Source organism: Benincasa hispida, chromosome 10, assembly GCF_009727055.1.
Source record: "Benincasa hispida cultivar B227 chromosome 10, ASM972705v1, whole genome shotgun sequence".
Lineage (NCBI taxonomy): Eukaryota > Viridiplantae > Streptophyta > Magnoliopsida > Cucurbitales > Cucurbitaceae > Benincasa > Benincasa hispida.
In genome coordinates this window covers 14,429,201-14,443,432 of record NC_052358.1, presented here as the reverse complement: position 1 = coordinate 14,443,432, position 14,232 = coordinate 14,429,201, and the positions used below count along the sequence as shown (strand labels likewise).

At 31.7% G+C, this 14,232-nt stretch overlaps 1 protein-coding gene across 1 annotated transcript; it reads left to right on the top strand.

Annotated features, from left to right (window-relative positions):
• Positions 1-5,596: 5,596 nt before the first annotated feature.
• LOC120089299 (exocyst complex component EXO70H1-like) lies at positions 5,597-7,926 on the top strand. Its single transcript, XM_039046730.1, has one exon. It carries the CDS (start codon positions 5,895-5,897, stop codon positions 7,785-7,787), a length of 1,893 nt encoding a protein of 630 aa, XP_038902658.1. The 5' UTR covers positions 5,597-5,894; the 3' UTR covers positions 7,788-7,926.
• The last annotated feature ends 6,306 nt before the right edge of the window (positions 7,927-14,232 follow it).

The window sequence follows — 14,232 nt, the reverse complement described above, 5'->3', positions numbered from 1 at the left end:
AAAAGAAGTTGATATAAACTAATTGACTTTAAATCACCAAACAATGTTTTTAATTAAAAAAAAATAGCTATGATCATAGATTAAAACTAGAAGTACAAATGTAGAAGATGGTTTAATTGAAAAAATTAACTTATTTTATTATTAGTCAATTAATTAATATTTTTGTAAATACTAATTAATAATTTTAATAAATAATTTATGATGTTAATATATATTACTAATAAAAAGGGATTTAAGCAAATATAATTATGGTTATTCATATATATTTTTTTTAAAATTATGGTTTTCATATTAATTCATAATAGAATAAATTATTATATTAACATTATTATTAATAAAATTAATTATATATGTCAATTATAAATAATTTAATTTAAACACATCTATAAAATAAATAAATTAATTAATCAATATCAACAAAGAAAAAACAAATAAAATGAAAAGATAAAAAGTAAGAGAGAGAAAAACAATTGGAAAAGGAGAAAACTCATCTATTTGGGTGGTTACAAAAAAAAACATTTATGAATGATAATATAAAACGCCTTGGAATAAGATATTTCCACTCCCAAGGTTAAAAATTTGAACCAAACATGGTGATAAAATATCATTTCCCATTCCCACATCTTATTCCCATGAACCAAAAGGGCCATATAGGTTAAATGTATAAATTGATATTTTCCCTCTTATTTTAATAATTATAAAGTCCAAATATTTATCATTTTTGTTGAGGTTTTCCCTACGCAAGACTCAATGCCCAAAGGCGAGCCAAAGAGAAAATTGGGAGGCGACATGAGGAAACGTGCATCCCAAAAGAAAAAGCCAAAACCTCTGATTCTGGGCAAACCATATTCATATATCAATCGATAAATAACCAAGCTACGCTAGGTTAGGCGCCCTGTAACCTTGAGTATTGTAAACCACCCTAACATCGCAAGAGTTATACGTTACTACATGCGACGGTCAAAAGGAAGGCACTATAAATAACCTCATTTGATGACCATAAATGGAAGAGCAAGTAATTATCTTCAAATATAAACCCTGTCCTTATTTTTATGTTCTTATTTGAACTATACATTCATTGTACTTAAGCATCAAATTGTTGTAAGCTCTACAATACACCGGTATAAAGATCTTTCTCGCATGTCAATGTAAAAAACGAAACCAAACTAGAAGAAACAAATCGAAAATCAAAGACTTGAACTTATGAGGGACCCGTGACAACGACGAATGCGTGTAAATTCGATGTACCAACCATTTTCGTTCTCTCTCTTCATTACTTAAGTAATCTTTGATCACTTCAAGATGTTTAGAGCACAAGATATTGAATACAGTAATTGGTGGAAAATCAATCAGTTTACTTCCAATTCTATATAGTATATATACTTTTGGTATTAAGTTTACTTCCAATTACTATACGATATTTTAGAAACTGATGCATCTTTCTTGATTGATAATTAAGTTTTCTTATGTCTTATCATTGACTTGGTAAACTATACACGAAAGAAATATAGAAATTAGATGAAGAAATATACCATATTATATTTTGAGTACTATACTACGATTTATAATTGATAAAAATAATAAATTTTGAAATCAAGAAACTAATCATCACAACAACATCAAGTTGCAATATCTCAAAAACTATACAACTGTTATAGATATACAAGTAAGTGTAGTGATAAAAATAATATTTTAACCTTTTATATCTATTCCATATATTAAAATGATTACGAGGAAAAAAATCTTTACATTCCTATTTTGTCTTTACATATTTTAGTAATTTTTTTCGTGTCAATTGTTATAATTATTTGAATCAAAGTGATGTATCATTCATGTTTGAGTGTAGTACAAACTGTAAATATAAAACATGAAATTCTAACAATTGAGATGTATATGTTTGACAAACAATCATCTCTTTTGTTCCATTACAAATTACAACTATTCAACTTGAAGTGGTTATTAGGGGTGTATATGGATTTGGTTGGGTTGAGGATGTTTTTTGGACCTACCCGAAAACCTAACCTGAAAATTCAGATTGATTGGATTGGCAATCCAAAAGACCCAAACAAAATCTTCAACTTAACCCTTAAAGTTCGAGTTGGGTTGGGTTCGGTTGTTGGATTATAACTTACTTTTTTCTTATTAATTTAAAATATGTAAAATCACATACAATTCAAATGTTAAAAACCAAATATCTATGATAATTTATTACAAACTTCAAACAAATACAAACATCATAATAGTTTTAAAAAAATATATTAAAAATTCATAAATTCATTAACCAAAAGTAGTCAAACTTTAAACTATATATATATATATATATACGTAATTCGAGGTTGAGTTAAGTCAACCCGAGACCCAACCCAACCCAAGAGTAAAACTAATCCAACTCAAACAACCCAGACCAACCCTTATAGTTCGGGTTGTTTGAGTTGTTGAGTTTTTTTAACATTCTTAGTGGTTACGTAGCAAAGTGATGTATCTTTTTATGCATGAATAATAATCTACATCTAGACCATAAATACGAAACATCACGATATTTTCTTTTTTAAAATTTCATAAATTCATCCTTCTCGAAAAAAAAAAAATCAAAATTCATATTTTGTTTTTCTCGTAAAGAGAATTATTTTCATCCATCATCATATGCCAATATTATTAATTAATATTATTATATGGACCAACCTTTCTATTACATTACATTCTAATTTTCAATAACATTACCATCTATTGAACTTAAATTATTTCGAGTTGTTTCTTTGAGAATTGATTTCCAATTTCCATGTAAGTTAAAAGAATATGGACAAAATCTCCTAACAATTTTTTTCCAATTTTCAAATAAAAAATTATTCAATTAATTAAAATTATATAAGATACACATTTATAAGAATTGGTCAAAATCAAATATTTGGATCTTCATTTCAACTTGTAATATTAAATTTAGTTTGTCCAATATACACACGAACACATTTCTCAGGAAGCAGGATATATATAAAATATATATGTGTGTGTTAATTAGATGAATATATAATGAATTAAAGTAATGAATTTGATTAACGACCCAAACCACGTCCAATTAAATTAAAACAGGGAATTAGTCACAAACTGTTTGAATATGTATAACTGTAAACAGACAGGTAATTAAAGGACAAAATGTAAATTAAATAATAATTTATGATGGTTGAAATAATTTAAATATGATTAAAATAAACAGATTTTAGAAGAATAAATTGACTTTAAAAAGTGAAATTAGGAGAAGAGTCCGAAAAGGGTGGCAACAAAGAGGCGTGGCTATTTTGGTGTGCTTCAGAGCCAACATTTTATGATTGGACTTTCCAATAGTAGATGCTCAAAATAATAATTTAATTATTAATTATTGTCTCTACTAATCCCATTCTTTTACACGTGAATTTTTATTTGTAAAATATTTTTAATTAGATTAAACCATTTAATATTAACGATTCATTCAAACCAAGAAATTTGGCTTAGCACTTGATTTTGGAATGAGGGTCAGAGAGCGAAAATCACATTCAGAAATGGATGATTTGTGATTCTTGATTCTTGTTTCTTTTTAGGGAAATTCGTAAAAACCACCCTAAATAAGATGATAATTATAATTATATCATCAAACTTTTAGTTATAAAAATTAAGAATTTAAATTTATTTAAGTATTAAAATTGGATCCACAAAATTATATAATCGTAGAATTTATAACAGTTGTATAAGTTTGAAGGTTCAATTTTTATCATTTGAAGGTCTAATTTCTATATCTGTTATAAATTTAAGGATTCGATTTTAACATATAAATAAATTTGAAGTCTCAATTTTTACAATAGAAAGTTTAAGGGTAAAATTGTAATTACGATCATATTTAAGGGTGGTTTTTGGAATTGTCATTACTTTTGAGTTAGATCAAGTTGTTGGTTTTGTAAGTTTTATGTATTGATAAATTTTATTTTTATTTTTATTTATTGTATTGAATTCACATTCGATCCGACCTTTAGTTTGAAAACATATTCCTTAAATCAACCAAGTTATGCTCTTTTGATGCTTTCAATATTGATTTTCTCATCTTTTATTTAAGTTTATTCTCATTCAAAATGTTACCATACAAAACCATTTGAGAATGTACATTTTTCCTAATTCCATGACAGCTCTAATGGATGCTTTTTCAATTCAATTGATTCTTATTCTTTATTATCTTCCATACAAATCCTAATTAATGCACATTTTACTGGTAAGTTTTAAGTTTAGTTTTTTCATTTAATTTCTAGATTTTAAAATTTTAAAATTAATTTTAGCAATGCAAAATATATATATATATATATATATATATATATATAGTGAAAATTAATAATTTTTTTAAATTAATTAATAAACATTAATACACAATAATAAAAGTGAATATTTAATAAAATATCAAGGTTAAAAGTAAAATTTTTAAGGTAAAGCATAACACTTAGGAGGGATTTGGGATAAGGAGTTGGTTATTATATTTAGGTAACGATAATTTGTGTTTGGGATATAGATTATTTTAGTTTGGGTTATAATAGTATTTGTTTGAGGTGTAAACTATTTTAATTTGATAAGAAAATATTAAACACTATCGCGTAAAATAGTAAAAGCGTAAAATAGTAAAAACTATAACAAATAGTAAATACTGTAGCAAATGAGGATTTTGACCTAGTATTGATTGTAGCTAATTGGGAATACAAAATAATATTTACTATAGCAAGAAGTTGTTATTATAGTCTTAGGATAGTCCCTGCCCCAAATGCATGTTTAAAGTATAAATCTTGAAACCTAGAAACAAAATTGGACAAAACTCAACAAGGATTCATAGGTTAAGTTAAAATCAAGTTGGTTAGCTTTTGGCCATTCTTTCCCTTTAGTCTCTAAATTATAAAGTTTATGAATTATATCAACTTCTAAATTATACTTTTATTTTATTCATACCCATTGATAACATCAACAAACATGCGCACTAATTCATATAAATTATCTATCACTCAACATTGAAGACATGTCAATTATCATTCCTTCCTTCTTATATGATAACACAAACCTAGCTCAACTATTAAATCACCCTTTACCTTCATTAAAAATTAAGGTTCGGAACCTGCCCCACAAAAAACCAAAGGATGTATAAACTTGTGCAACATTTAAAATGGGGAAAAGTGGACTTTCCATGAAGAAAATTTGGTCATTTTTCAGACTTGTAAAAGTCCAAATACCAATCAAAATTTGGGTATCTCTTATGTTTTACATTCATCTGATACTCTGCACGCAATCGGATTAGAATGGTAAGACCGTGTTTCTCATTTATCAACGTCACACCAAAACTAACAAAACAAATATTTTTGGTCAAATGCACCCACATACAACATATACAGCTATTACATTTTTCCTCTTTTATCCTAAGATTTTTTTTTAATTCATTATTGTCTGAATCAGCTTATACAAGCCACCTGACCCTATAATATTTTGATGTCAAAAAAATTTATAAGAAATTAATTTTTAAGTAAGTGACCACCATAAATTAAACAATTGACTTCTTAGTCATTTATTAAAACTATATCTACATTTTTACTACTAGGTCAAAACATGATTATTATTTTTTAGCTACAAATTTAAATTAACATCAACTTTTTTAATAATAATATCCCTATTACTCGGTTTCTCTCTCTTCCCTATTTGCTTTGGGATCAAGCTAATTAGTAATTCCCTTTCTTCCCCTTTTGTCTATAAATACCCCCCTCCAATTCTCCATTTCCCCCATCAAATTTCCTCTATCAAATTCTCTCAAATCACCCAATTCCAAAAATCTATACAATTTCATTTCATTTCATTTCTGAGTTAATTAGGTCATTTTGTATTGTTTGAATTCCTACTTATCGATGCCGCCAAAGGGAATGAGGAGTGTGTTCTTTAAATCTCCAACTTCTTCTTCAATACCGAGCACGCCGTCGCCGTCGTCGTCGTCTCACTCGTCTCGCCCCACTTTATCGGATTCAATGGTGGAAGAGAATCTTGAAGTTGCAGAATCGTTTGTGACAAAATGGAGACCTGATTCCACCATTGTTGGTTCTTTGTTTCAAGGGGATGGTCGTGATGAAGCTCGGCAATATATCAAAGCGGTGAAGGGTTTGTATGCTTCCATGCACTGTCTTGCTTCTCGGGATTCATCTTCCAAGAAGCTTATGCGTGCTCATGATTTGATGAAGATTGCCATGGAGAGGCTTCAGAAAGAGTTTTACCAGATTTTGTCTGTTAATCGAGAGTATTTGTATCCAGAACCGGTTTCTAGCGTCCAATCGCCGATGACGTTATCCGCCAGATCGAGTGTTTCTGATTTTGAACTGGAATCGGAAGATGAATTCCGATTTGCTAATGAATCTATTGCGGAGGTTGAGCGAGTTTCTATCTCGGCTATGGCGGATTTGAAAGCAATTGCGGATTGTATGATATCGACTGGCTATGGTAAAGAATGTGTGAAGGTTTATAAAACTGTGAGGAAATCGATTATTGATGAGAGTCTCTATAATCTAGGGATTGAGAAATTGAGTTTTGCGAAAGTTCAGAAGATGGATTGGGAGGTTCTGGAGATCAAAATCAAAATCTGGTTGAAAGGTGTGAAAACGGCAGTGAAGTCTTTGTTTGAAGGAGAAAGAGTCCTTTGCGATCACGTTTTCTCAGCTTCTGTTCCGATCAGAGAATCGTGCTTCGCTCAAATTTCTAAAGATGGAGCAACGATTCTGTTTGAATTTCCAGAATTAGTTGCGAAATACAAAAAAACTCCAGAGAAAATTTTCATTACACTAGATCTATACGAAGCCATAGCCGATCTCTGGCCGGAGATCGATTACATTTTCTCATCCACGGCAACATCAATGGTACAATCTCAAGCCGTCAGTTCACTAATCAAACTCGGAGAGAACATTCGCACATTAATCAACGACTTCGAAATGGCTATTCAGAAAGAATCATCGAAAACGCCTGTTCCTAAAGGCGGAGTTCATCCACTAACTCGCTACGTGATGAACTACATATCTTTCCTCTCAGATTACAGTGGAATACTGAACGACATTGTAGCCGATTGGCCTTTAGCAACGAAATTATCAATGCCAGAATCATACTACGGAACACCTAAAGAAGAAGATAGTCCGATTACCTTACGTTTCGCTTGGTTGATTCTCGTCCTCCTCTGCAAACTCGATGGCAAAGCAGAGTATTACAACGACGTCGCTCTCTCCTACTTGTTCTTAGCGAATAATCTCCATTACGTCGTTGAAAAAGTTCGTACCTCGAATCTGAGATTCATCCTTGGCAACGACTGGATTGAGAGGCACGAATCGAAGATCAAACTGTACTCCTCCAAGTACAGACGCATTGGATGGAATGGAGTGTTCTCGTCGCTTCCGGCGGATGTCACAGCGGGAATATCGCCGGAGGAAGCAAGAGAATCGTTCAGAAATTTCAACAGAGCTTTCGAAGAAACTTACAGAAAACAAGCCTCCTGGATCGTGCCCGATCAGAAGCTTCGCGATGAAATGAAGATTTCACTGGCGAGGGAACTTGGAGCTTTATACGGCGAGTTTTACGCGAGGAATCGGGTTCGGGTGAGGCGGATTTCTGGGTCGGATAATGTGATCCGATTATCCCCTGATGATTTGGGTAATTATTTATCGGATCTGTTCTACGGGTCTGGATCCGAAAGTGTAGGGAGCGGGTCCTCGTCTACTTCATCGTCTCATTCCTCGCCGTCTTCTCGAGGGAGATTCGCCCGTTGACACGTGGCCGCTACCGGCTGTTTTAGATTTTTCTGTGAAAATAATACATTATTTATGTACATAAAATTCTTTCCATTTTTTTATATAATAAATGAATTTAAGTTGGTGAGACACGCTTTCTTCTCATTTATTCCTCAAATGATTTGTTTTTATGTTTTCTAAATAAATTAATTACTATCAACTTTAACATAACTTTTTGTTTTTGTTTTTTGCAAAGGTACTAAAAGATAATAAAAGCTTGAATTCAATATATTTTTGAACTAATAAATAGTAATAATTTTTTTTTTTTCAAATGAGAGCTAAATGAGTGTAAAAATATCTGTGAAGTAGGAGTGCAACAAAAATTCAGAAAAAAAAAAAACCAAATCGATCCAAACATATCTACTGAATTGTTGTGATATTTTTAGTATAAAATTGGACATCTTGATTTGTTGGAGAAAACCAAAAAGTATTATTTTGATTGGGATTTTATTGAAAAAACCAATCAAAATCGAATCAAACGAAATATATATATATATATATATATTCTAGTATTTTAATTAGTATGATGCACATAGATTTGTTGTTTATAAAGAATACGAATGATTGGGGATCGTGTATGTTGTTTTTTTTAGAAAAGTGCAAAAAAATATAAAAAGAGTTCAATTTCAATCTATAAAAATAAAAATAGACCAAATTTTTATTTAAAATGAGCAAAGAGGACCAATTCAAAACAAAAGGGGAAATAAAATAAAATTTTGTAAGAAAAAAGAAAATACAAACAATCAAGCAAATAAAAACTAATTTGTTGGCTTTGTCTTTTATTGGACATCGATTTGGATTTCTTCTTTATAAAATCAATTGGTTTGGTTTGATTCTTAGTTGGTCCTGAACAAAATGAAACTGACTATCACTTCTAGTGTGAAGGAATAACAATATGTAGGAAAATAAATAACTAGTCTACAAACTCTCGAATTACACTAAAAAACTAGCAACTATGAAATTGCTAACCAAACATTAGTCTTAATATGTGTTGAGATCGAATCTTGAGCGGAAGTGTGTGAATGCCTTGCATCTCGAAATTCCATTTAAAAAAAAAATGTTCTAAACAGAATATAGAAAGATAAACATGTTAAAAGCATGCTTGAGAAGAAGGGAAATAAGGAAGAACCATTCTTACCTTTGAAGATTCTCAAGCTCCTAGAACGATCCTCTCGCTTTTTCAACGAACACGATCTCCAACACAACCGTCTCCTAGAACAATATTGAACACGACCACGACCGACACAACCTTGTTATTCTTTAGGATTCCAATAGAAAGATAAGTGGCATCTAACTATTGGACGAGGGTGAAGAGGAGAAATTTTTTTGGAGAAAGCAGAGAAGATTTCTTTGGTGGCTAGGGTAACAATTGCAAAATGAAATCTGGCCCTCAGGAAGACTTTATATGGAGAAGGGTTAGCACCTTCTCCAAGTCTTTCCCAATTTACCTTTGTGCATAATTAATTAAATAACACCAATTTAATTAATTAACACATTAATTAAATAGTCCTTTATACATTAAATCCAATTTAACGTATTTATTTAATTACCATAAATATCGTATGTGTATATGTGACACCTCTCTATTAATTAATTCTTTATGAATCTAATTCACTTAAATTAATTATTTGAATCTCATTCAAATGTTTCTTTCCAACTTAATTTAAATTATAGATCACATCCATAATCAATTACATATTAATCATATTAATATACAATTTCCTCAAATTGATTTGAACAATTAAAATCATCCATCTTTAATATCCTTTAGTGAGCTAACAAGGGGACCTACAAATCAGAAACTCCAATAATATGAGATTAATTGGCTAAACTCATAAACCAAATTAATCAATATTTGTTAACTGTGGGTACACTCCACTAAAGATCCACAACTGCACTCTTCTCATTACAAATATATTTCTGTGTCCATGGATATAGACCAATACCAATAAATTGGTCCTTCACGAGTGTTTGTAACTCCAACTGGGTCAAATTATCGTTTTACCCTTGGTTTACCTCTGACTCCTTAGGTACCAGTGCTCCTTTAATGAACAACCTGTTTATGGTCCAACCAATAAATAGAAACTCCTCTTGGACTAATGAGAGGGTAAGGCCCTTTGTTCAAGTCTCGAAGACACCACTTAAGGGAAAACTCATCTACTTACCTTGAAGTCGGGAATGAGTGAATTCCATCTTGTATTATTATGTTCCCAGCACCTCACTCGGTTTTGTCCCTAAAATGGTAGGCATGTTGAGTCGGCAAACTGGCCACTCTCACCCATAAAAATCAAAGGACAATCCCTCGTGAATATGACTTCATAATATACTCAGGATTAAGATTAAGTTGCCTAGGTCATCCAATTGAAATATGAACCTAACTAGTTAACGATGTTACATCAAGTGGTTACTATTTTAGGGTCTGGTCTTATGCAAACTCATTGCATAGGATACCTCCACTTGCATGTCACCTACATGAACACATTAGATCATTGCGTTTGTATCAAATACAAAATGGATCGTATCCATAATGTCACAAGGATAAGGTACCCAACCTTATCTCTATACTATAGACCCTTTAAGCTGTTTCTTGAACATCGATCCCTATATGTCTCCACATACAGTTCAAGACCCATGAGGCAGCCTTGGATATTAGTTTATTGGATTTAGGGTTATTAAGAGAAAATAGAATACAACACAATCAATAACATTTATTGAATTAACATCGATAACTCTTTAGTAATGACAGTCAATTAATAACATTTACTATTTACGAGTTTTAGGGTATAAAACCTAACAATATGAAGAAACACTAAGCAAAGAATCAAAATGCATGCTTGCACTAATTTTTGGCATAATATATTCCAATAAGTTGAAAAGATTATGGAAGCAAATCAAGCTTCTTATGTCAATTAGAGCATAGCTTAGTAGATGAATGTAAATTACTATTTCAAAAGTTAATGGTTCAATCTTTTACCTCGTGTATCTCAAACTACAAAAAAATGGAAGAAAAAAAAATAAATTTGTCTATTTATTTTTTAAACTTTTCAAAGTGTCTAATAGGTTTTTGCACTTGTAATTTTGTGTCAAATAAGTCTCTAAACTTTAAAAAGTGCCAAAGAGATTCTTTGACATTCAATTTTATGTCGATTAAGTTCATGGACTTTAAAAGTGTCTAATGAAACCTATCACTAAAACTTTAAAAAAATTTAAGTTCATGGGCTTTAAAAGTGACATCATTAATAAAATTATTTGTATCTATAAACATAAAAACAAAAGTTTAGGACCGCATGAACACAAATCGAGACTCATAATTTAGCCTATAAAAAATAGAGATATCGACAAAATAAACCATTTTCCATCTAAGAGCCTTGTCCATTTAATCTGTGGGACCTTACCCCGAACGGGATGAAGAATCTCCGATTATATGTGAAATGAGGGAGAGAGTGTCACATCCCCTCCCGAGCTTACCTCTTTCACTTGAAAGAAGGCGGGAAGACAACATATACTACCCTTTTGAAATATCTACTATCCATCCTACCTTGTTTCCCCTTATCAATTCCTAGAACCATAAATGTTAAGCTAAGATATAATTTTTGTTGGGATTGGTGTCCTAATCTCCCGGTGGTCTCATAGTTTGTAAACATGTTGTACACACATTGTTATTAATAAAATAAGAGTTATTTTATTTTCATTGACTGAAATCCAATAAACTAAGATTCGTGGTTATTTCATGTAACTTAAGCATGTATATGAGACATACAAGTGGATCATGCCTTAAGTAATAACCTAAATGGTCTGTAGTAGATGGATAAAGGAGGGATACCTTATCCTAGTGACATTACGGATACGACCCTTGTAGATGTTTACAAGTGTTATAAAGTGCTAGAAATGGTCTGATTCTGACCAATCATGTGGAGACATGCGAGCGGGGGTGTCCTATACAAAGAGTTTGTATAAGACCGAACCACGAGATGATTAGTCTCTTTATATAACGCCGTTGATAATTGAGACTTACATTTCACTAAAATGACCATAGGTGACATGACTTCAATCTTGAGTGAATTGGGAACTCCTGCCTATGAAGGTGATCCTTTGATTAGTATGGGTGAGAGTGACCAGATTGCCAACTCAACAAGCCTACTTTTTTGGGGATGTGTCTGATTGGAGAGCTGGGAACTCGGCTACACAAGACGGAATTCACTTCTTCCCCGAAGTAGGGGCAAGTAGATAAATTGCTCTCTTAAGGGCTGATTCCAGGTCTTGAACATAGTGGCGACACCCTCTCTTTGGAAGAGAAGACTCAATCATACTTATTGTTCATTAGAGGAATCAATGGTATTTAAGGAGTTATATGTAACTACAAGGGAAAACGGTAAATTGGCCTAGCTGTACTTACGAGCGATTTGTGAAGGGTTATCGCACTGTTGATTGGTCATATGGACACAAAAATATATCTATAGTGCAAAGAGTGAAATTGTCGGTCTTTAATGGAGTGATCAACAATTAACGGATGATGGATCTCGTGACTAAAGAGTTTAGTCAGTTATTCACATATCGTTGGAGCTTTAAGCTACAGGTCCATGAGGTCCCCTTGGTAGCTCAATGGGTTCAAGTTGAGAATCAGATTTTGGGTTTGTTTGAAGTGTTCAAATTAACAAGAGGAAATTCAACTATATGTGATATAATTTATAGGATGTATTAGATATGTTAATTAGAGGAATTAATATAAATATGATGTATATTAAGTACCATAAAATAGAAAAATAACTATAGTTTATATGTTTCATATGATGAAATATTAGAACTATGAGTTATAAATATAATATGATAAGTTGGTTATCATATTTATTTATAATACATTAATTATATGATAATGGATTCATTTTCTCTAATAACCGATTTGAGTGGGAGGTTATTGGAAGTTTTATGGTAACTGTGAGATAAAGGAAAAATTGTTTCCAAAATTAGCGGGTTGATTCACTTGGAAGATTCTCACGAAAAAGGCTATCAAGTAAAAAGAGTTTTTACTAAACGATAGCCGTTGAGAGTACAAGATCGAGCTAAGAGTTGACTATACGATAGTTACTCGCTGATCGTTGCTACATGATCGAGTAGAAAAGTTTATAAGATAGGCTTCATCTTCTAAACGATCAAGTACATCGTCTATATGATAGATAATCTTCATTATCTCCTACTTACTCGATCGTATATCTCCTGTCTTCCTCAATCCAAGATCATACAGAGCCCACAACTCCTGGATTCTCACACCAAGAATACTAAGGTAGCCATTGTAATGTTCTAAATTCGTTCGTGGATCGAGTTGGATTCAATTCGGTTCGAGGTTCATCCAGTTGTTTGTGTTGTTCGCTGTTCCGTTCGTTGCATTTGAGTGCATCATTGGACGCTTTGGACATTGATCGAGGGATACTTGAAGAAGAGTTCTTCAAAGGTACGCATACTCTATCTCTTGTATCTTCTTGTAGCATGCTATAATTTTTGTTTATGCATGATCTGTTTGTTTCCGTTTAAGATTGTAATTATTGTGTTCATTCTGAATGGAATTTAGAACAATCTACTTCCGCTGCTCATAGAGATCTCTGTTTTAAATTTCCTTCAATTTTATTCCATTCCAACTATTAATGTCTATACAGGATTTATGGTTACATCTGACTATCTTAACAAAATTCTCATTTCCAGCAAATCCCTAGAGAGATGAATCCAAGAATCGTTCTGCTGATGTGATAGACCCTAACTTTTAGTGGCACTCTGGAACGTTCTCCTCCTGCTACCTGCGGGGGGAGTAGGACAGAACATTTGGAAAGCATGAGCTGGGAAGCCTAGTGACTGGTATGTTTTATACGAACATAGGTTTTATTTTTGAATTTCATTTTGAAAACGTTTGCAGAAACATTCATTTGTAACAACATTAAAATATCAAAACAAGAGTATCACAGTCTGTTATCTGAAATAATAATGGCATGGTCATAAGTTTTTTCATAGTAAACCCCTTTCAACCAAATGCAAGTTCAAGGAAATAATCCCATTACTCAATACAACTCGTCTAATGTGCACATGTCGACAATAATCCATTAGACGTGTTTGAGACAGCTAACATTCTTAAGGTACAATTCCAATTTTCAATGATTGAAATCCCATTTTGAAAGCAAGTTTCCATCCAAACTAAGTAGCAAAATCAATATAAAACATGTTTTCAAGCAAATCAAGGATTAAAATAGTTATCCAAATAAATCAATAGAAAACCAGTGTTTTCTAGTTAAATTCCCAGAACATCATATTTTAAGATCATGCCAAATTTCTAAACCATACATATATGTATATAAATTCAAACAAAAACATTTGAAAATAAAATACTCACATTTCACGAGCAAGTATTTCCCTTTTCTCTAAGTTCTCTTATTTCCTC